This window comes from Penicillium verrucosum, assembly GCF_028828655.1.
Source record: "Penicillium verrucosum strain IBT 35672 chromosome Unknown utg000001l_segment0_segment0, whole genome shotgun sequence".
Lineage (NCBI taxonomy): Eukaryota > Fungi > Ascomycota > Eurotiomycetes > Eurotiales > Aspergillaceae > Penicillium > Penicillium verrucosum.
In genome coordinates this window covers 13,467,933-13,490,041 of record NW_026643210.1, presented here as the reverse complement: position 1 = coordinate 13,490,041, position 22,109 = coordinate 13,467,933, and the positions used below count along the sequence as shown (strand labels likewise).

General features: G+C 49.0%; 10 protein-coding genes across 10 annotated transcripts; 6 read left to right on the top strand and 4 right to left on the bottom strand.

The window, feature by feature from the left end:
* Positions 1-101: 101 nt before the first annotated feature.
* Positions 102-919, top strand: N7516_004961 (riboflavin synthase; the record flags this gene model as incomplete). The annotated part of the gene is made up of 3 exons (XM_057217681.1): positions 102-132; positions 188-313; positions 372-919. 3 exons carry the CDS (start codon positions 102-104, stop codon positions 917-919), a joined length of 705 nt encoding a protein of 234 aa, XP_057079564.1.
* Positions 920-1,432: 513 nt separating this feature from the next.
* On the bottom strand, positions 1,433-2,872 carry N7516_004960 (Brix domain-containing protein; the record flags this gene model as incomplete). Its single annotated transcript, XM_057217680.1, has 2 exons — positions 2,638-2,872; positions 1,433-2,578 (listed from the first exon to the last, which is right to left on the bottom strand). The coding sequence occupies exons 1-2, from the start codon at positions 2,836-2,838 to the stop codon at positions 1,433-1,435; spliced, it is 1,347 nt and encodes a 448-aa protein (XP_057079563.1). The 5' UTR covers positions 2,839-2,872.
* Positions 2,873-3,042: 170 nt separating this feature from the next.
* Positions 3,043-4,599, top strand: rrp3 (RNA-dependent ATPase RRP3; the record flags this gene model as incomplete). Its single annotated transcript, XM_057217679.1, has 2 exons — positions 3,043-3,457; positions 3,512-4,599. 2 exons carry the CDS (start codon positions 3,043-3,045, stop codon positions 4,597-4,599), a joined length of 1,503 nt encoding a protein of 500 aa, XP_057079562.1.
* A 292-nt stretch (positions 4,600-4,891) lies between these two features.
* On the bottom strand, positions 4,892-6,878 carry agm1 (phosphoacetylglucosamine mutase PCM1; the record flags this gene model as incomplete). The annotated part of the gene is made up of 6 exons (XM_057217678.1): positions 4,892-5,752; positions 5,808-6,299; positions 6,360-6,374; positions 6,448-6,592; positions 6,699-6,712; positions 6,786-6,878. The coding sequence occupies 6 exons, from the start codon at positions 6,876-6,878 to the stop codon at positions 4,892-4,894; spliced, it is 1,620 nt and encodes a 539-aa protein (XP_057079561.1).
* Positions 6,879-7,291: 413 nt separating this feature from the next.
* On the bottom strand, positions 7,292-8,460 carry N7516_004957 (PGAP3/PER1 family protein; the record flags this gene model as incomplete). Its single annotated transcript, XM_057217677.1, has 4 exons — positions 7,292-7,346; positions 7,412-8,186; positions 8,244-8,286; positions 8,335-8,460. 4 exons carry the CDS (start codon positions 8,458-8,460, stop codon positions 7,292-7,294), a joined length of 999 nt encoding a protein of 332 aa, XP_057079560.1.
* Positions 8,461-9,137: 677 nt separating this feature from the next.
* Positions 9,138-10,567, top strand: rmtA (protein-arginine omega-N methyltransferase HMT1; the record flags this gene model as incomplete). Its single annotated transcript, XM_057217676.1, has 7 exons — positions 9,138-9,229; positions 9,286-9,299; positions 9,374-9,393; positions 9,460-9,569; positions 9,631-9,962; positions 10,026-10,497; positions 10,561-10,567. The coding sequence occupies 7 exons, from the start codon at positions 9,138-9,140 to the stop codon at positions 10,565-10,567; spliced, it is 1,047 nt and encodes a 348-aa protein (XP_057079559.1).
* A 577-nt stretch (positions 10,568-11,144) lies between these two features.
* Positions 11,145-12,330, top strand: N7516_004955 (putative peroxisomal dehydratase; the record flags this gene model as incomplete). Its single annotated transcript, XM_057217675.1, has 5 exons — positions 11,145-11,264; positions 11,321-11,369; positions 11,426-11,746; positions 11,802-11,895; positions 11,988-12,330. 5 exons carry the CDS (start codon positions 11,145-11,147, stop codon positions 12,328-12,330), a joined length of 927 nt encoding a protein of 308 aa, XP_057079558.1.
* Positions 12,331-15,574: 3,244 nt separating this feature from the next.
* Positions 15,575-17,602, top strand: N7516_004954 (putative trimethyllysine dioxygenase TmlH; the record flags this gene model as incomplete). The annotated part of the gene is made up of 12 exons (XM_057217674.1): positions 15,575-15,627; positions 15,688-15,730; positions 15,809-15,954; positions 16,010-16,027; positions 16,093-16,159; positions 16,217-16,277; positions 16,340-16,460; positions 16,518-16,617; positions 16,669-16,768; positions 16,825-17,307; positions 17,361-17,432; positions 17,487-17,602. 12 exons carry the CDS (start codon positions 15,575-15,577, stop codon positions 17,600-17,602), a joined length of 1,380 nt encoding a protein of 459 aa, XP_057079557.1.
* A 296-nt stretch (positions 17,603-17,898) lies between these two features.
* On the top strand, positions 17,899-19,475 carry N7516_004953 (proteasome regulatory particle base subunit RPT5; the record flags this gene model as incomplete). Its single annotated transcript, XM_057217673.1, has 3 exons — positions 17,899-18,212; positions 18,343-18,758; positions 18,817-19,475. 3 exons carry the CDS (start codon positions 17,899-17,901, stop codon positions 19,473-19,475), a joined length of 1,389 nt encoding a protein of 462 aa, XP_057079556.1.
* Positions 19,476-20,035: 560 nt separating this feature from the next.
* Positions 20,036-21,979, bottom strand: N7516_004952 (glutamine--tRNA ligase; the record flags this gene model as incomplete). Its single annotated transcript, XM_057217672.1, has 1 exon — positions 20,036-21,979. The coding sequence occupies one exon, from the start codon at positions 21,977-21,979 to the stop codon at positions 20,036-20,038; it is 1,944 nt and encodes a 647-aa protein (XP_057079555.1).
* Between the last annotated feature and the right edge of the window lie 130 nt (positions 21,980-22,109).

The following is a 22,109-nucleotide window of genomic DNA, read 5'->3' as shown; positions in this document are numbered from 1 at the left end:
GGCGAATCTCCGCCAAAACGCCGACGCCGACACCGCTCGGAGGGGCCAATGCCGAGGCCACACCGCGGGGGTATTTTCCTTGTAGATCATCAACCGCAGCTATGTTTACAGGTCTTGTTGAGACGATTGGGAGTGAGTATATCGTTACTTTTGTGAATTATATCAATAGCTAATGTGGTTATACTAGCTGTCACGGCCTTGGAGCCCATCGATACCTCATCGAGTGGGGGGGGGCGGGGAACGTCGCTCACCATCTCCGACTGTGAGGAGATCCTCACCGACGCACACCTGGGCGATAGTATCGCAGTGAATGGTATTTTGCTCTTTATTTGTCTATAATACGAGGGATATTGTCTAAAAGTGGGCTCAAGGAACATGTCTTACGGTCACTGCATTCGATAAGACCTGGTTCAAGGTTGGCTGTGCGCCGGAGACGCTGCGACGCACCAACCTGGGTTCCTTGCAGGCGAATTCACACGTGAACCTCGAGCGTGCCGTTTCAGCCGATACTCGGATGGGAGGACACTTCGTGCAAGGCCATGTCGATACCGTTGCGGAGATTTTGTCTGTCACGCCGGATGGGAACTCGTTGGTGTTCCGGCTGCAGCCGCGGGATAGAGATATTCTGCGGTATGTTGTGGAAAAGGGCTACGTGACCCTTGATGGTGCTAGCTTGACTGTCACCAAAGTTGTCGATGGGCAGGACGGATACTGGGAGGTTATGCTTATTGCCTACACACAGGAGAAGGTGGTTACTGCGGCCAAAAAGCCGGGTGATCTCGTCAACGTTGAGATCGATATCGTGGGCAAGTACGTTGAGAAGAGCGTGCAGGGATACTTTGCTGGTACCTCCGGCGGAGATTTCGCCATCTTGGAGAAGATGGTGAACAGGATCGTCGATGAAAGGCTCAAGAAATAGATCAGAGTTATGAATAACGAATCTGCGCCACACCAGGTCATTGTAATATTGAGGCAAGCCAAATGTATCATCTCGTCAAGCTATGAAAAATCCTTCTGTTGTTGTAGTCTGCGTCCCCATAATCCAGACTGGATATTATCATCCTTCCCACATAGCTCCTCTCCACAACATACACATGTAGTTTACATAGGGATGATCGCACGTGTAGTGAAACCTAAGTCTAATATAAGATGAAGGATGAATTTGATTTGCAAGACTGCATTATATGAAGACAAAACCTGAAAAACGCCTAGATGCCTATCGGGTATGTGACAGTGACAGAAATTTTGGTCCATATGACATGGATATAAGACATGAAGACTGGGGTCATTTTTGATACAGTCCACCAGTGTGATGGACAAGTCGGCACGAGTTGAATTCTCGAGTTTGTTCGATCGTAAGAGCCGGCTCGTTCATCAAGCGATCAAGTAGAAGGTTTCAGAAAGGTGTGGTGTAGTGACTTCGGACAGTCACTTACTCCTCCATAGACTCGTCCGAATCGGCATCAGAATCATCATCTGCCGCTTCACCCTCACCCTCAGCGTCCTTGTCAAAGTCATCATCGCTGAGCCAATCTTCATCATCCATGTCAACATCCTCATCCTCATCATCCTCGGCCACTTCTTTGCCACCTCTAGCCTTGACCTTCTCTTGCTTCTTCCGCTCAATGTTCTCCTTCTGCAGCTTCTTTCTCTGCTCCTTCTCCTTCCTCCGAACGTCCCAGCTCTGGTCCATTTTCCGCATCTCCTTCTCAGATTTCTTAATGAAGTCGTGCCACATGATCTTGCCATCGCAGACTCCATCCTCAACCTTCATCAAGCGAAGCCGCAGGCGAGGACCAAGCTCTACGAGCTTTACGGCTCGCTTCTCAACACCAGGGGTATGGGTTGGCTTATCCTGGCCCTTTTCTGCGGCCTTTTGGCGCTGCATTTCCCGCTTGTTCAGGACTCGGCGGGTTGTGCTCTCTGCAACTTCCACTTCGGCATCGGTGTCTAGCTCGGTCTCACTGGCTGATGTGTAGCCTGCAGCAGAGGGGTCGAGTAGGTAATCGGCGGCATCTTCTAGCTTTCCAAGGTTGGGAACAGCAGTCTTCTTCTTGTCCCGGTTCCGAATCTCTTTGGGATCCAGGCGACGGATTCGTTTCGATACACCGGTCTTCTTTGTGGCAATGGCATAGTGACGGAGAGTCAAGATATATGAGTCGCTGTCCTTTTCGACAGGCTCCCGGTTGAGAAGCATGACACGACGGATGGAAGATAGAGGCTGGCTTTGAGGGTTGATGGGAGGGAAGAGGGATTGGAAGATCGTAGTTGTGAGAGTCTCGAGACGCTTGGGCACTTTGGAATCTTCGGTTGCGCCTGGTGTGGTGAAGTTGTTCATGACCAAGAGGGGCGGTGTCTTGTGGTCCTGTCCGCCACTTTTTGGGCGCTTCATGGACCTCTCAACATCCTTGCACAGCGAATAGTTCTCGACTTTGAAGTGAAGGGTGGGTCCACGGGGAGTAACGGCGAGTCGCATATTTGTGTTGCCAGTTGCGGACTTGGAAAACAACATAAGATGAGTGACACCTAGGGGACCGGTCATAACAGTATAATCTCGCAGCCTGTTGGATTTGCGTTCCTATATTACTTATTAGAGAGGGAGAGAGAGGGAGCAGAATATTCAAGTGTGAATCATACCTTCAATCGCACAGCAGTATCAGGCTCCATCATGCGACGGACATCCTTAACCAACTGGGTCACACTGCTACCGACTTGAGAAGCGCCTACTCGAATGACCATAGACTTCGGGGTCTTGGACATTGAGGCAGCGCTGCCCTTCACAACGGAAGCATTTTGGGGCTTCTGGTGAGTGCGCTTCTTGACACGTTGCTTGACCATTTTGATATGAGAGATGAAAGAAATAAAATTGGAGGGGGAAAAGCAATGAATACTAAATCGAACAGCTCGAGGTTTTTTTTTTTCTCCAAAAATTAACAGAAACAGTGCCGGATCAATAATCATGCGGCCCCACATTAAATTATTTCTTTTGAGGTAGTTGAACATCGACAACTCGGGTTTTTGTTTAAAACAACACACCAAACAATGCCGATTACCAAAAAGCGCAAGGTTGAACACGCGGCTCCTGCTGCTCCTGTTGCTCCTGTTGAAGACAGCGACGTTGCATCAAATGCAAGCTCTTCCAATCCTCAAGCCACTGCTGAGGACTCCGATGTCGAAGATAGCGCGAGCGATTCAAACCCCCAACCTACCGCCGATGACCCCAATGACGAAGATGCTTCCTCCGAGACTGAGCCCAGCGCTCCCAGCGTTCCCAAAACATTCAAAGAATTGGGCCTGATTGACTCACTCTGCGAGGCCTGTGACAAGATGGGATACAAGGCCCCGACACCAATCCAGTCCGAATCAATCCCACTCGCAATTCAGGGTCGTGATATTATCGGATTGGCGGAAACAGGATCTGGAAAGACCGCCGCCTTCGTTTTACCAATTCTTCAAGGTTTGTGCATATGACGACTTATACCATCATATACGATACTAACGAGCCTTCTAGCACTCATGGAAAAGCCCCAGCCGTTCTTTGGGCTTGTAATGGCCCCAACCCGTGAACTAGCATACCAGATTTCATTGGCATGCGAATCCCTTGGTGCAACAATCAATGTCAGATCAACCACGTTGGTCGGCGGTATGGACATGGTTCCTCAGTCAATCGCTTTGGGAAAGAAACCTCACATCATCGTTGCCACGCCCGGCAGACTTCTCGACCACCTCGAGAACACAAAGGGCTTTTCCCTCCGCAACTTGAAATTCCTCGTCATGGATGAAGCAGACAGACTCCTCGATATGGATTTCGGCCCCATCCTCGACAAGATCCTGAAGGTCCTACCACGCGAGCGCAGAACCTTCTTATTCTCCGCCACTCTGAGCTCAAAAGTTGAGTCTCTCCAGCGAGCCTCACTGTCAAATCCGGCCCGCGTATCGATCTCTTCCAGCAAGTACGCCACCGTGGAAACCCTCCAGCAAACCTATATCCTTCGTCCCTATAAACACAAGGACATCTACCTTGTCTACCTCCTCCACGAGTTCATTGGCCAGTCCGTTATTATCTTCATGCGCACCGTTCATGAAACGCAGCGTGTTGCTTTCTTGCTGCGCGGTCTAGGCTTCGGCGCAATTCCCCTCCATGGGCAGATGTCTCAGTCTGCTCGTCTGGGAGCACTAGGAAAATTCCGATCCAAAAGTCGCGAGATCCTAGTTGCCACCGATGTTGCAGCTCGTGGTTTGGATATCCCCTCGGTGGACTGCGTTTTGAACTTTGACTTGCCAACCGACAGTAAGACCTATATCCATCGAGTAGGCCGTACAGCACGTGCCGGAAAGTCTGGAACTGCCATCTCCTTTGTCACGCAATATGATGTGGAAATCTGGCAGCGTATAGAAGCTGCGATGGGCAAAGAGTTGGCCGAGTACCCCGCTCCAAAGGATGAGGCTATGGTATTTGCCGAGCAAGTGAGTGCTTCGCAGCGTGATGCCATCCAGGCGATGAAGCACTACGACGAAAAGAAGGGGGCCAAAGGCAAAGGAAAGTTCTCGTTCAAGGGCAAGCGAAGTCGTGATGCCATGGACCAGGAAGAGGGCTAGAATCTCATGCTGGTTCATTATCTTATTTTTTTTGTACATGAATAGATGGTCTAGCTTACGAATTTGGGGCGTTTAAGTATGTAATATGAAAAGAACCCATAGCTTTCATTACTGCGTCAAAATGATATCGAATATTTCCTGGTCCATATTTCCGGGGTCCATAAGAGTTGAAAAAAATACCCCCTGCCTAAAGCCACCAAGGCCAGTGTGATAATTGCAATACAGCCTAGAAAACAGTGGTCCCTGGGGGCATTTGCCAAGGCTGAAGATCCAATTTGGACTAGAGAATCTATTAGGCGCTGCCTGCCTCACTAACAGCGTTGGCGACGCGAGTGGCGAGGTCGTCCGCCTCGGAGCGGCTGGCAGCCTCAGCATACACGCGGACGGCATCCTCAGTACCACTGGCACGCGCGAAACTGCGGCCCTTGTTGTACCGAGACTGGAGAGACTCGATAGTGCCCTGCAGGTCGGGAGGAGACTCGAGCTTACGCTCGGCGTCGTATGCCTTGAAAATGGAACGGTCGTTGACCTCGACACGCACGAGGCGCGAAGGAAGGTCGGTGTAGGTTCCAAGCCACTCCTTGGGTGACCAGCCCTTGTGGGCAAGGATGGCCTCCACAAGAAGTGAATCGGACAGGGCATCACCGACAGCCTGGTTGATCAGGTCGGTGAGAGCTTGGAGGCTCTCCAGGGCGTGCTGCTGCGCCGGCGATTGAGGCTCGGTGTTCTTGATGATCTTCAAGGCGTTCTCGGAGAAGGTGACGGTACCGTGTCCGTTGGCCTCGAAGTAGACGCCAACATCGAACCGCAGTGCAGCATGGTGGAGGTGCTTCACGCCGGTGTTGGTGCAGATAATGGGGAGCTTGAGGACCTTCTCAATGTAATCTGTGCTTGCACCGTTAGCATAGGCAGTCTGGACAACACCAATCTTCAGCTTCGAAGAAATTCCAGCATTGCGGGCAAGATCGCCAATGAAAGACGCCGCAAGAGTGGCAATGCGGTCACCGTCCAGAAGACGGAATACGTTGCTCTCGTCCTGGAAGTAGTAAACAAGACGATCGGCGTCACCGTCAAGCGAAGCGCACCGATCAAGTACGGCAGCTTTAGAAGAAGGAGGAGCACGTTGCTTGGTCTTAACATAGTCGGCACCGCACTGCATGAAATGTTAGGTTAATTGAAGGTTGTGTGTTGGGCGGGTGAAAGCATACATCAAAGTTTAGGGAGTCAGGGTTGATCACATCATCGTTGACAATCTTAATATCGATTCCAGTGAGGTACTTCATCAGCTCCCTCAATTTAGGCCCACCAACACCGTTGGCGCAGTCCACAGTCAAAGAACCCTGGACCTTGACTCCCCGCATGACCTTCTTGAAGGAGTTTGCAAGCTTCTCATAGTATCCTTGCTCAGTCGGTTCGCCATACTCGTATTGTGTTCCAAGGGTGTTCTTGCAGCGAACGACGTAATGGAGCTGAGGGGTGGTCATGTATTTAAAGTCCACAAACTCGACCTCCGTCGCAGTGAGCGCGGCATTCAGAACGCCCACCAGGCGGGATCCAGAAGCACGGGTGTCACGAGCGAAGACCACACGAGCGGGGTTGGTCATCTTCACGTCGATTTCCTTGATAAGCTCGTCGTAGACATCTGCGAACTTATCCAATGGGGCATTTGCCAGTTTTGTCGCGTATGCTTCCCACTCGGCCTAGTTATGGCAGTGAGCACGTTATTCTAAATTCGGTCATTCAACGCAGGTTAATCTTACTTCAAGCATCTCGCCCTAGAGAAAACGTAAGGTTAGGCCTGTCCTAATGGGGTGGGTACTATAACAAGGATCAATGGCTTAAACTCACCATGGGGTCAACCAACTTGACACCATTGTCCTCCGCGGGGTTGTGGCTAGCAGTAACCATAACACCAATCCATTGTCCGCTAAGTTTCTTCGACCGCAGACTTGCAAGCAAGCCCACTGCGAAAACAACGGTGTTGAGGAGGTCGCTGCGCAGCCAGATTGGTCAGAACAAGCCGGCGTCAACAAAAGGGCGATCGCGGGGTTCGAGGGATGTGGAGGCGGGGTGGATCAGCCATATTTGAAGAAACTTACGCTTTCATGCGAAACTGTAATAGAAAGAATGGAAGTTAGCTGACCTAATGTCCAAGGTAGAGGGTTCATTTAGCAAATGCGACATACCCCTGCTGTGCCATACTCAAATACCTTGCCCTCAGGCTTTGTGTACTGCAACGCCGCCTCGGTAATCGCTTTCTTGACAGCCGGAGAGGCCATGGCGCAAATGTGTGATAAGTTATAAAGCACCGTAACAGGTTTGAAAACGAGAGGTGCTCCGAAGCTTCAGGTAAAGTCGAGGTCGAAGAGGAGGGGAGTACTTGAACAAAAAAAAAAAGCGGCTGAGGGGTTTGGGGGTGAGACACGGTTTATTGCGACGGCCTTAGCGGTGAGCAAATGGCGGGGAACACAGACCAAAGACGCGGTAGGGGACGTGGCAATAACATATTTACCCGCATTAGCCGCCGTGGAAATTAGCTGTGTAAACAATCTGGTGGGGGAGCACCCCCAATCTTCATTACTGCTGCTACCTCCATGTCTAAGCTACGGTCAAGCATAACACATTGACGTGTCTATGCTATCCTGGGCATGTATATATACATATATAGATCGCCAAATTTTGATCCTTTTCTTTACGCCTTTAACCTATGCGCTGCAATATCGTCCTGTGTGTCCCTGATCAGGAACCTGTCGGGAGCATCCGATGCATTAGTCATGGGAATATGTTACGTCGCATGAAGAGGGGGACTTACGAATACCACCAAACAGCGGGGACTACTGTACCCAGATGCCAGAGGCTGTGCGCGTCAATCAACCCATTCCAAGGGGGAAAATCGAGCAATTCCAAACTCATGGCCATGATTATCCATGCCACAATCATACCAGGCCAGGCGGTCCAAGACTTCAAATGTCTTTGGTATCGGAAGATACTAAACCCGGTCCACATGAGGTTCTGAACAATGCCGACCACCACGTTCGCCATCATATTGTACGTGTAATCCCAAGACCAGAAGGTAAGATAAGAGACATGCAATGTGTATAGCAGAACGCAGACAGCAGTCCAAAGCCGGCGTAGAGTTGGCCGGTATGGGGTATTTTCGAGGTCCAGGCGGAAGATTCGAATGACGGCAAGGTAAAGACCATACAGCACGCTAGCGCCAGCTCCCCAGTAGTCCAGCTTCTCGGTCAGGGGGAAATCCCGCGTATGGAATATCATGCTGAAGCTCCAGCTTGCAAGTCCAATGTATCCAAACATCATGTAGTATGGGCGGAGCGAGTGCCAGGCGGGAATCGACTCTTGGACACGGGACATGCCGTGCCAGTGGGCGGCGAAGTTGAAGAAGGAGAAGAGCACAGAGAAGGGCTCCTGCATCCCTAGGAGCCTGCGGAATGGCCATTTCCCGTGGAATTGTACAACCGGGCTGATCATTGGGGGATCACGCGAAACTCGGCGGTCGGTAACGACATGTTGACAAGTGTAGTCACATTCAGCAGGGCAGGTCCATAGTAGCAAGCGATGATGCAGAGCTAAAGAGGTCAGAATAGGGAAACGCGAGGAAGGGTTGGAAAAATGATTTGACATACGTAGCACTGAATTGCCGTCCTGACAATTTTCCGTTTTACAGACCTATGGTTGTTAGTTGTTTCCGGGGGTCTGTTGTTCGCGGAGTCGTACCTGGACACATTCTTTGAAGTCGGGGAGATGGTCTCCTAATGACGCGTTAGACCTGCCGATGAGGGAGGCTAGGAAAACGAAAGCGAAAAGAGCGTAGAGATTCACTCTTCCTACGCCTATATTCATTGTGAGCCAAAAGGTTAGCTCCGAGGTCTTAGGCGTTCACCGCGTAAGCTTGGGGAAGAATGACAAGTTGGGCGGAGCTCCCGGCGGCATCGGAGAGCCTCCCTCGGTGGCCTTGGCAATATCAAAACAGCTCTTTTGTTTACCCCAGCGCCATTGATCTTACTTCAAAAATTCAATTGAAGTTGAATTGACCTTATTTATCATTTTTGTCATGTAGCGTTACTGCTTGGAGAACTTTATAGTTCACTCGAAAGAAAGGCGTGGGTAACGACGCAATTGACCTATTGTAAATATAAAGTACCGTCAATTGGTGCTTGCTATCCTTGGATAAGTGTTGCTCCCCACACGGATACCATCCAAATGGGATGCAAGTACACATTAATACGCCTAGAACTTCCCAGCGGTACACCTAGTTAACTATGTTGTACCTACAATAGTACGCAGATAGCCCTATATAAATGAGGGCAAGTCACATCACGTGTATATACACGTGATCACTTAATGAGGCTAGTGCGGGCGGGGATTGGAGTTAAGCTTGGCGGGCGGGCAAATAATCCAGAAAAAAAAGTTAAGGATCGATCTCTGGTGGACTTTTATCTTTAACATCCTTCCTAGTAATTTTTTTTACTCTTCTCTATCCTCCTTTTCGACTCGTTCTTCTTTTCCGCACAGTCAAGATGGACACCGAATCCGATACCCCTCAGGGGATCACCAGCAGTGCTGATCGCATGGTTGGCATGGAGCACTCTGAAGTCCGCTACTTCACTAGGTACGTTATTCTTCATCGATTGGGTCTTTTGGATGTTGATACTAATAACTTTATAGCTATGACCACCACGGTAAATTATCTTGATCAACGATGGCGAATTGTTGTGTGGTTTGACTAACGATCCTTTTTTTTGGGCTATCACAGGTATCCACGAGGAGATGCTTGTAAGTACAAATCTACTGGCTAATTGGCTTATTTATGGTGTCTAACATTCATCCCCTACCTTCTAGAAAGATGATGTGCGCACACGCTCCTACCGCGACTCCATCTACCAAAACCGTCACATCTTCAAGGACAAGGTCGTCCTCGATGTTGGCTGTGGAACTGGTATTCTGAGCATGTATGCATCCGGATAATAATCCCGTGGTCTGGGAGCCCTTGTTAATTGTTTTGTTCAATAGGTTTGCTGCTCGTGCTGGCGCAAAGCACGTAATTGGTGTCGATATGTCCTCCATCATCGAGAAGGCCCGTCAGATTGTTCACGTTAACGGACTGTCCGATAAGATCACTCTTCTCCAGGGCAAGATGGAGGAAGTTAACCTTCCTTTCCCCAAGGTTGATATCATTATCTCCGAGTGGATGGGTTACTTCCTTCTCTACGAGTCCATGCTGGATACCGTTCTCTACGCCCGTGACACCTACCTCAACCCCGGTGGTCTGATCTTCCCCGATAAGGCCACCATGTACGTTGCTGGTATTGAGGATGGTGATTACAAGGATGACAAGATTGGATGTAAGCAAAAATTCCTTGAACTTCTTTTTTTTCTTTCTTTTGCTCCGTACTGACCAAGTTTAGTCTGGGACAACGTCTACGGATTTGATTACAGCCCCATGAAGGAGATTGCTCTTAACGAGCCCCTCGTCGATACCGTCGAGATGAAGGCTCTTGTGACTGATCCCTGTCCTATCATCACCTTTGATCTGAACACTGTCACCACGGCCGACCTTGCCTTCAAGGTGCCCTATGCCCTCACCGCCAAGCGTCCCGACTTCATCCACGCCTTGATCGCCTGGTTCGATATCGAGTTCAGCGCCTGCCACAAGCCCATCCACTTCTCCACTGGCCCCCACGCCAAATACACCCACTGGAAGCAGACCGTTTTCTACCTCCGTGATGTCCTCACCGTCGAGGAGGAGGAGAAGGTTACTGGCTGGGTTGAGAACAGCCCTAACGATAAGAACAAGCGTGATTTGGATATCGGCATCTCGTACAAGTTCGAGACCCCCGATGCCACCCGCGCTGCTGAGGGTGGCTGCTTCTACCGCATGTAAGTTGCTTCCGGCATTTAGCTTTGGTTCGTTTTCAAGATCATTATACTAATGCATCATAGGTGTTAATTTTATTCCACTTTTTCTAATTTGATGTCATTGGGATGTACAAGCACGATATAAGTGAATATTTTCGTCACGCAATGCATCCTGGCATGGGCATGTATGGAATTGCCCAAGGCGAATTGGACATCCGGTTTCGCCTATGTTTATTTCGGCGTTTAGTTATTGGGAGGCAGGAAAAAAAGCATTTTGTGGCGCGAACGGAGGGATATCATTCTGAAGCTCCTCGAATTTCCAGGTAGATACCCGAGTCGATGCTTAGTCTAGCAAACTCCAACGCTCTTCTTCTGGATATGTTTTCCACGCTAGGTTGTAGATGATATCAATGGCGCAATAGGCAAAGAAATGTAAGATCTGCAATGGGAAAGAAATTAAGCCGAGATCGGCTTGTCGGTAAGACAACGGCAACAAATCGAAAAGATTATCAGATCCTCGGCATCTTGATGGCCCCCGCAATTACTGGAGCTACTTTAGCCTGCCCATTACTCCTTTATTTTCCTCAATTTCTTTTCTTCTGACCGTTTTGGTTTTTTTGAGTCTGACCTTATTTATATTCCTTCAGTCTCTTCTTACTACCATCTCAATGTCGGCCCCCGGAGCTGGTCACGAATTCCCTGTCCAAGAGGTTTCTTGGCAGAAGCGTGATGTGCTATTATTCGCCAACAGCATTGGCATCAGGGCCGATGAGCTGCACTTCCTCTATGTATGCTATAAGCCACGTATACCAGTCTAAAGTCAACAAATCTAACTAGCACCCAGGAACTCCACCCAAACTTCTCGGTCTTCCCCACCTATTCTCTCATCCTCCGTATGTTAAGCGCCCTGGGGACTTTTGGGCAATTGCACTAACTCTAAATCCACTAGCATTCAAGCTCACCGACCAAGAGGTGACTGATTTTTACGCCCGCCAGAAGGCAGTTCGTATTCCAGGCGTCCCCGACCTGGACCACCGTCATGGCGTCGATGGCCAGCGCAAGCTCACGGTCCTGAAGCCGCTCCCTACCACTAGTGCAGGGCGCAAGTTTGAGCTGCGCAATAAGGTAGTTGGTGTTTATGATAAAGGCAAGCCTGGTACTGTGATCGAGACCGAGCAGTCTATTGTGGATAAGGAGAGCGGTGAAGTGTATACCAAGGTCGTGAGTAGCGGTTTCCTGGTCGGACAGGGTGGCTGGGGTGGCCCAAAGGGTAAGACTATGATTTTATTATCCAGCGTGGAGTATTAACTGACGTATTCGAACAGGACCTAGCACCGTCAACTATCCCCCGCCCGAGGGCAAAGCCCCTGACGCTACCCATGTTGTTCAGAGCAACTCAGAGACAGCCCACCTATACCGGTAAGTACTCAGTGCATATAGAGTCCAGCTCTATATTATATCCTTGAATAAAGGTGTATATTCGAAACATCTGATGCTAACTCTTTGACCAGTCTCAATGGTGACTACAACCCTCTCCACGCCACACCAGAGCCTGGCCAGAAGATGGGCTTTGGTGGTGTTATTATCCACGGACTTTTCAGCTGGAATTCTGCTGCGCACGGGATTCTGCGCGAATTGGGTGGTAGCAATCCTACCAACATGAAGGAGTTCCAGGCTCGTTTTGCCTCGCCCGTCCGGCCAGGTGATAAGCTTACCACCGAGATTTGGAGAATGGGCAATGTTCAAGATGGCTATGAGGAGATCCGATTTGTTACTAAGAACGACAAGGGTCGTGTTGTGTTGAGCAATGGCCGTTGTCTGTTGAAGGTGACAGGCGTGAAGAGCAAGTTGTGAATACAATTATTTACTTCAAAGCTCAATTCGATTGCATTTAATTTGGTTTCCAAAATAAATACATATTCAACAAATACCTGGGCTCGGGATCACGACTTCTCGTGGCCACGATCCCTGCTTCAATAGGAACTATTAGATATTATTAGTAACGCTAAAGTCCTGTTAAAGATTAATCTTATAGCTATAGGTACTAGTAAATCCGAAAAGGGGAGGGTACTATTAGAAAAACTATATTTAATATAATATAGAGTAAGCAAATTCAAGAAGACCAGAAGAGCTCGAGCTCGATATCTCTGGCCTTGGTCATCTCCTTAATGTCATCGAGCGAAAAGTCCGCTCGAGTAAAGCTGGTGATACCTTCCTTCTCAAAGCCCGCAATAACCATCCCAATAATAACACTCTCATTGCCCGTTGATGTTCTTCTTTTGTGGCTAACCATTGCTCCGGAATCCCCTCGCGCAGAGAAATTCTCTCCTTCAAGACCAGTAACGGAATAATCAAGGGTGATAGCCGTGGTAACAACGCCCTCCTTCATTTTGGCTTCAATGTTGGCAACGCGAAGTCCATTGTAAAGCCCAATCCTCTCCCGAGAGCGATATCTGTGCATGAAAACTTCATCTCCATGTACCTCTAGGCTTTGTATAATCGAACGCGGGGCGAAATTCTCGGGGATAATACGGGGTACTTGGTGGAAGAACTGGAAGGATAAAACAATAGTTAGCGGATAGAAGTCGAAGAATGAAGGTGAAAGAGTAAAAGAGAGGGTAAGAATAATCTAATTACTGTTACATACCATGTTGGATGGCTGGCGAGCAGGAATTAAGCTAACAAGGGCCCAGTCAAGATTAGTAGGATAGTTTTTACCATCTTTCGTAAGGCCAGGGTCCTTGTGCTTGAAACCAGAGGCAGCAAAAATAGACTGCCTGCCGAAGAAAGAAAACATGACACCGATACCGCGTTGGTTGAGATGGTACTTGTCGATGATGTTGAGGATTTTCTGCCCAAGTTCCCATCCATCCGTTTCGAGACATGTCAACCGGAATTTAACATGATTTTTGGGGACGACTACGCTCGCTGTAGGAATGGAACACAAATATGGCCCCCGACGCGAAGATCCTCATTGTGTAGGTTGTCATGGGTCAGTGGGCCTTCATCGTCGCTACTTCCCCAAGAGCGACGCTTGCGTCCATCATCCCCAAGTTTACCGTCCTCATCATTGAAATCTTCACTTCGGCATCCCATCGGTACCACTGGTCGGTCTCTTTGCCTCCATAATAACAACGTTAAAGTTAAGGTCTTCCTCCTCTCCATACCAGATACCGTAGTCGGGACGCCCCGATAGCATCCGCGTCTCCCCCTTCCATTTCATAGGGCTATACACCCATGTACGTTCCAACTGAATGTTCAAGGGTCTCGCGGATCTGTCTACAGACGACGATACTAGATCGTGCGCGCAGACAAGGAGGAGATTACTTACTGTTATTGTTATGCCTCTCGAGAGATTCTCTGTCCGGTAGATCTCCACGCATTCAGATGACCAGAGGAGATGCATATGAGAGCTCATGCTTAGAGCCACGTGAAGCAGATCGTGCGAGTGCAGGTATTGTCGCCATGATTTGATGGAAAATGTTGGTATTTGAAATAGGCGGTTTGGGGGAGGAAGGTATGGGAAGGTGAAGGGGTGAAATGTGAGAAGTTAAAAAGTGAGAGAGGGGTGAAATAAGAGTGAGGATTATGGGTGTCACAGGTAATCTGAAATGAATCTGAAATGAGGGCCGTTCCAGAATGGGATGCGGATGCGTTCCATACATAAGCCGTTCTAATAGCCCTGAAGGCTTAGCATTCACCAATCCAATATGCCACCGACAAATAACTCTCTCATTGGTTCATATTACCAGCAGTAATTTAGATCTACTCTCACTTTACAAAAACTAATGTTGTAGTTATTAACTGAAGCCTGGGCATATGAATCTAAATTGAATCTGAATTGAATTTAAAGAGAATTAGTAGATCTCTTGACCGCTGGTTTAAGGGTAGGTGAATCTTTATAGAGTAGACTGTTGTAGGTAATAACCAATGACAGAGTTATGTGTCGGTAGCATAGGGCGACATGTAATCCCCCGGGCTTATAATTATTATTTTAACCATAGCACTTGCTATGAATTTCATGGTAACGATCTTCGAAGTCATAAGCATTCAAAAGATACTCTAAAAAAAACTCAATAAACCACGCGTTGAGTGGATATGCATCCACAAAGGAGCTTCTGGTAATGGTCGAAAGGATGCCACATTCATAGATCTTTCTCTCAACAAACTTGCGTGTCCGGAGCAACACGTCAACTCGAAATCCAGTATTACTACCATCAGAAAATGCACCCCTTATGCGATCCCATCCTGTGGTCATGGCATCGTAGACTAAATCCTCACTATTCACAGGTCATGGAAATACAATACAGATGGTAGATCAATGGAGAAAAGCAATGTATGTATTGAAGTGGACAAAGAGGAGAAAGAGGGAGAGGGAGAGAGAGAGAGAGAGAGCAGGCAAGCGATCTGGGTTCTAATTATCCAACATATGATGCCTCAGACACCCAGGCATCCAACAACAGGTCCAAGGTTGACCTTGGTGAAGGCGTTTTGTGCACGGTGATCGGGGAATGTGAGACCCCGCCATGTTTTGAGCTGTGGAATAAGTCTTGTACTTGTCAAGAAGGGCTATCAGTAGACTACGCCAAAACCCGAGAATGGGTAAGAGAAGTCAACCCGCAAAAACCCGCGGCTACATAATTTTCCCAATTGAGCTATGTCAAGGTGTATAAAGATGCTGGTTCATACTAATAAAATATAGTAATCTACGGTGGTTTTGGTTTCAACCATTGATATGTGGCATTTTAGCTACGATCCTTCTGAGATATTTTGAAAGGACTTTGTATATTACTTTTATAGTATAGGTAACACTTTATCCTTATACATTAAATGCACCCTTCGACCACTACTATTTCAAACCGCGGTCAGAAATTACTTGTACGTTTAAAGCTCTATTTCATCACGTTTTCTGATCGAGGTTAGAAACTTGGTGACCCTGTAGTTATTTATATATATGAAACCAAATGTACTTCGCACTTTATATCCCCCACACGTGACCGTAACCTCGGTTGTTGAAATTACTACCCCGGATTTGTCTAAACACTGCTGCATATCTCCTTGTTCTCGGCCTCTGATCCCTTCATTCTCCATATTAACCATGAATTTCAGCTGGCGTGCAGCACTCAGGTCGAGTGGGCTGTGGAGTCGCGGGTAAGACCTGCTATTTCCATCTGCTATTGAACACTCAACGCTAAAATCCTCTCGAATTAGACCCAAGAGCCTGAGACCCCGCTATTCCCCCGCTGGTGGTTTGGTATGGATTTGATGCATGATATACACTCGAGTTGATCATAAAAAAACTAACTCGGTCTCTTTGCCCTGTTATTCATAGACTGGCCACCGACATGTCACACCTGGCTTCTCAAGATTGCTGAACACCCAGATGGGCTGGAGTGGTCCTCAGATTGCTTGGTCCAGGCCCGATATAGTGACCTTTCCAGGTAAAGACAGAAATGATCGCGAAATCACGTTTAATTTGTAAGTTCATTCTAACTCCAAAGAAGGTGAGTAGCAACTAACTTGCATTTTGTAGTGGTCGTTTTTTTCTCAGGTTAGTGACCAAAACATAAAACTAGAAGATTGACCTCTGATTAACAACTTGATGTCTACGACTAGAGAAAACTGCCAGTGTCCCAAATGTATTCATCCGGATACGATGCAGAGGACAAGTGACACTTTCTCGGTAGGAAGGCTCACAGCTCTCTGTGGCTACATTTTCTCTGACATCACACCCCTACAGATTCCGCAGAACGTTAAGATAGAGTCAATTGAACACAGTGACAATATGGTCGAGGTCAAATGTGAGAGATGACATGCATTACTTTGACCCCTTTTATTATTATCAGAACTAACACCGCCATAGGGTCTGATAAGCACACGGGGCTTTATTCGTATGCTTGGCTTCATGCACACTCGCAGGAAATGTCTAGCATTGAAGGAACCAAGTCGGTGCCATATCCCAAATCATCAATGCAACCTCCTCGGTAAGTTACTCAAAGTTAAAGCATCCGCGTCACAAAATGATATTGACGCCATAGAAGGCAGTTCACTCCAGTTGTGGATCCAAATCAGACTCCCAGGGTTAAATATGACGAAGTTATGTCAGACGATAAATCTCTTCATATTTGGTTAACTCATATTGTAAGCCCCTCTGTTTTGTCATCTGGATCAAACTTGCTAATGTTTATGAAGTGGGATCAGGGTTTCTGTTTTGTAGACGATGTTCCTATTAACCCAGAGGCTACTCAATCTCTCATCGAGCGGATTGCGTTCATCAGGAATACCCATTATGGTATGCACAGCAGATTCATGATTCACTAATACCTCACATAGCTAACATAGCTTCAGGTGGCTTTTGGGACTTCACAGCCGATTTGACCTTCAAAGACACGGCATATACCAACGAATTCCTGGGTGCTCATACAGACAACACTTATTTCACAGATCCTGCAAGACTTCAGCTCTTCCATCTGCTATCCCACACCGAAGGATCTGGGGGGGAGAATCTCCTAATTGATGGGTTTGCAGCCGCAGCTCAACTACGCCTCGAGAAACCTGAGTGTTACGCCCAATTGGTAAACCATAGACACCCGTGGCACTCAAGCGGTAACGAAGACACCTGCATCCAACCATCCGCTATGGCACCGGTATTTTCGATGCACCCGGACCTGAATAAAATGTACCAGATACGCTGGAACAACTATGATCGTGCACCAAAGACCAATTGGTCGGCAGCGGAACAGACCATCTGGTACAATGCTGCCCGCCATTATAATGAGATCTTGCAGAGCAGAGAAATGTGGACAAAGCTAAAACCAGGATCGGCACTCAGTAAGTCTTTCGTGCCATTCTAATGGCCACTTCGGCTTACATGTTTGTCTTAGTGTTCGATAACTGGAGAATGTTACATGGCCGCTCTCAGTTTACTGGAAAGAGACGAATGTGTGGTGGCTACGGTATTTATTATCTGATAACCTTTCTTTCAAGTTTTTCTACTAACTAAATGCCAGTCAACAACGATGACTATATTTCTCGACTTCGTCTGCTCAAGTTTGGCCGGAAAGAGGTGCTAGACAACCTTGGCAACGTCGGAAATAACCCCCAGAATCCTTATTGGTTCATCTAGATTCTGTGTGGTTACTTGATACAAGATAAAATCATCAGAAAATACTTGAATTGCACAGAAAACAAAACAAAAAAAGGGATTCAAAGTAGATAGAATGGAATCGCACTTGATTATAAACGTAGATCACATCACGTGACGCTCTATGGCTGACGTTGTTGGAGCTCGGCCACCGACAGCTCTTCCTCCCAGCAACCTTCTCATCCTCCCCATCCTTTTCCAACTATCCGCCTGTTGTCTCCTCATTTCCGAGCTTTCTATTTTTCTGGTTCTATAATTCCCAATTTTTCGATTCCACCATGTCGACTCTTGAGGACCTCGACGACCTTGAGCAGGAGCAGAGAGACAAGAAGCAAGACCAGAACGATGGCGATGGCAAGAAGCCCCAAGGAGACGGCGATGCCAATATGGAAGACGCCGACAAAAATGACGAAGAAGAAGAGATGCTGGACGAGGATATCTTGAACTCAAGCACGGCAGACATCGTTACGCGACGGCGGATGCTGGAGAACGAGATGCGAATCATGAAAAGCGAGTTCCAGCGTTTGACACATGAACAAAGCACAATGAGGGAGAAGGTGAAGGATAATCAAGAGAAGATTGAGAACAACAGGTGCGAATTCCCTGGTCCCCGTATTCGTCGTTCTGCAAGCCCGCGGAGCTTGGTGGCCGGCTTGCGGATCGGCGAAAAGACACTTTGTTTTCAACAGCCTACTGACATTTTTTTATCTGCGACTACCTAGACAACTACCCTACCTTGTTGGAAACGTTGTCGAGCTATTGGATCTTGATGTGGAGGCGGAGGCAGCAGAGGAAGGGGCTAATATCGATCTGGATGCCACCCGCGTAGGCAAATCCGCTGTCATCAAGACCTCCACCCGCCAGACTATCTTCCTTCCCCTTATTGGCCTTGTCGACCACGAAAAGCTGAGCCCCGGTGACTTGATTGGTCTCAACAAGGACTCATATCTCATTCTGGATACACTCCCGGCCGAGTATGACAACCGCGTCAAGGCAATGGAGGTCGACGAGAAGCCTACGGAGAAGTACACAGATATTGGTGGTCTCGATAAGCAGATCGAAGAGATCGTGGAAGCCATCGTATGGCCTATGAAGGAGGCAGAGCGCTTTAAGAAAATCGGCATCAAGGCCCCTAAGGGTGAGTTATTTTTCCCTTTCTCCTACACTCCAAATCTAACTTCATTTCCCTTCTGCAGGTGCTTTGATGTACGGACCCCCAGGTACCGGTAAGACGCTTCTCGCCCGTGCCTGTGCCGCCGAGACGAACGCCACATTCCTCAAGCTCGCCGGACCCCAACTGGTGCAGATGTTCATTGGAGACGGCGCCAAGCTTGTGCGCGACTGCTTTGCCCTCGCCAAGGAGAAGGCGCCCTCTATCATCTTCATCGACGAGCTGGACGCTGTGGGTACCAAGCGTTTCGACTCAGAGAAATCCGGAGATCGCGAAGTGCAGCGAACTATGTTGGAACTCCTGAACCAACTGGATGGCTTTGCCTCAGATGACCGCATTAAGGTTCTTGCAGCAACCAACCGTGTCGATGTGCTGGACCCTGCCCTCCTGCGTTCCGGTCGTTTGGATCGAAAAATCGAGTTCCCTCTGCCGAACGAGGAAGCCCGCGCCAACATCCTCCAGATCCACTCGCGCAAGATGTCTGTCGAGGACAGCGTCAACTGGGCCGAGTTGGCTCGCAGCACGGATGAGTTCGGCGGTGCCCAGCTCAAGGCCGTTTGTGTTGAGGCTGGTATGATTGCACTCCGGAAGGGTCTGAGCAAGATCGGTCATGAGAATTACGTCGATGCTATTGCCGAGGTCCAAGCTAAGAAGAGGGATACCAACATGGGCATCTATGTTTAGAGTAGACCGTCCTTGCTTTTTATTCCCTGATCCATACACGTTCTTCTCTGCTTTGTTTGCCTCTGTTATGTCTCGAGTCATCTCGTGTATGTATGCTCCCTCGGCTTGAATGGAAGCCGGTAATTCGTTATGCATGAATGGCGTGGACCTCTTATTACGATTTTCTTTATACATATTCCAAGTAAGTTGTGTTTGATCATTTGCCATGGGATGATACTGTCAGTAGTAGTAGTCGTAGACAGATACTCCGATTCAAGCATTGTAAGCATATATCAATAAAACTGCGACTATGATCATTTATGCATAGCGAATACCACAACAGCCTAGAGAATAGAGAATCCCCAAGGGCAAAAAACGATAAAAAAGACACGCAAAGATGCAATGGTCATAAATCCATACCAACAACCGTGGTTCATCACACACACCAACACACCTTCCACCATGAGTTTTGTATAAAAAAAAAAAAGCGAACAGGAAAGGAGAAAGAAAAACAGAGCAAGCAAAGAGTCAATGAAAAGAAGAAAAAGATAATCTTATCAGAAAGCCCCCGGTTCTAGGTCTTAATTCTTACCCTGGGTATCCTTAAGAGTAACAATGCGATTAAGCACCAAATTCTCATCCGTAGACTCGCGATCAACAGCAAAGTACGCAACACGCATACCCTGGAATCGAATAGAGTGCTTATTCTCGCCAGGCTCCGTAACACCCTCCTCCTTAGGCCACGGCGCCGAGCGGGAGATATCCCGGAATCCAGTCTCGACCATAGCATCCTTGAAGATCTCCTCGGAGTCCGGGTTGATGTCGGCGAGGAAACCAGCCGGGTGGGCAGACGGATCCTCCGACTTGAAGAGCGAGTTGAAAGCACGGACCTCAGCACGGATGGGGCTGTTGTGCGCGGCCGACTCGCCGATCCAGTGGATGAAGGACTTAGGTTTCATCGAGGCTTGGCCTTCGGCGGGCTTCTCGTATTTGGCGTGCACACAGGTGACCTCGCCGGTGGCAGGGTCTGTTTCGAAGGAGGTCGCCGTGATGGGGTAGGGGGCTTTGAGGAGGCCGACTGTTTTGCCTGGTGCGAGGCGGAAGTAGTCTGGTGAGTCGACGGCGCGGAAGTCGGAGCGCTCGATGTAGACTGTCTTCGTGAAGGGGATGTTGTGGGTGCCGAAGGCTGGGTCCTTGGAGAAGGGACAGTCAAGAAGCTCGAGGTGGTCTTCCGGGAGGTCGTCGATGATGACCTTTAGCGGCTCCAGGACGACCATCAGGCGTGGGACTGTGGTTTCAAGGTACTGGCGGACGGTCTGCTCGAACTTGGTGACCTGGACGTTGGTAGTGTTCTTTGTTACGCCGAGGTCGTTGACGAAGGCGAGGATCGCGCCGGGGGGCACGCCGCGACGGCGCAGCGCGATGAGCGTGTATAGGCGTGGGTCATCCCAGTCGCGCACATGTCCTTCCTTGACAAGCTGAATGATCTTGCGCTTGGACAGAACTGTGCCGGTGATGTTGAGACGGCCGTACTCGCGCTGGTTGGGGCGGTAGACCTCCAGCTTATCGCAGAGCCACTCATACGAAACACGCGAAAGCTCAAACTCAGTTGTGCACAGCGAGTGCGAGATTTCCTCAATGCTATCACACAAACAGTGCGCGAAGTCGTAGGTCGGGTAAATCTTCCACTTGCCACCGGTGAGATGGTGCTGTCTGTCCTCAGTACCCATAATGCGCCAGGCGAACAGATCCCACATCTGCGGGTTCGGGTCTGTGATATCCTGCTTCATGCGAAGGGCTGCCTCGCCAGCCTTGTATTTTCCGTCGCGCATGGCACGGAACTCGGCCATGGACTCCTCGATAGGTCGTGTGCGGTGGCTGCATGAAAAGCGTTCTCCGCCGCGCTGGCCGCCCTCGAGCTCACCACGCTGGGCCTTGATCTCGGATTTATTGCAATGGCAGACATATGCGCCATCACGCTTGATGAGGTCCTCTGCGAGCTCGTAGAGGCGGTCGAAGTTATCACTGGCGTTGGTCTCACGCACAGGTGTGAAGCCAAGCCATGTCACAATCTCCCTGATGGCATTGTAGTACCGCTCCTCCTCGCCTTCTGGGTTGGTATCGTCAAAGCGCAGGATGCACTCTCCACCGTGGCGCTTCGCAAACCCAAAGTTGATTGCGATAGCCTTGCTGTGGCCGATGTGGAGATATCCGTTAGGCTCGGGCGGGAATCGCGTGCGGATCTTGGGGACGGTCTCGGAGAGGGGCTTTTCCTGGTAAACGTCGTGCAGGAAGCCGACCTTGAACATAGCCTCGGGATCTCGAGGCGCAGGAGCTTCCTTAGCCTTGGGTGCCTTTGTCTCTCCCGTTGGCTTGGGCTGGTCCTGTCTTGCTAGCTTGGCCGCCGCTTTCTTGGCCGCTGCGGCCTCTTTCTTCTCCTGGCTCTTGGACTTCTTGGGTGGATCCGTAGGCTCGGTGGCCTCTTTGGGCCTCTCAGGCAGGTCGACAGGCTTTGCGGGGTCCATTGCGACGGATGACGATTGAGAAAGCGAAGGTGGGGGATATTTTTTTTCTCAATGAGGGGCTCTTTGTATTCAATGCTTATCAGTTAACATTCGCTTATCGGTCCGATTTAGCCCGGGATGAGTCATCTTC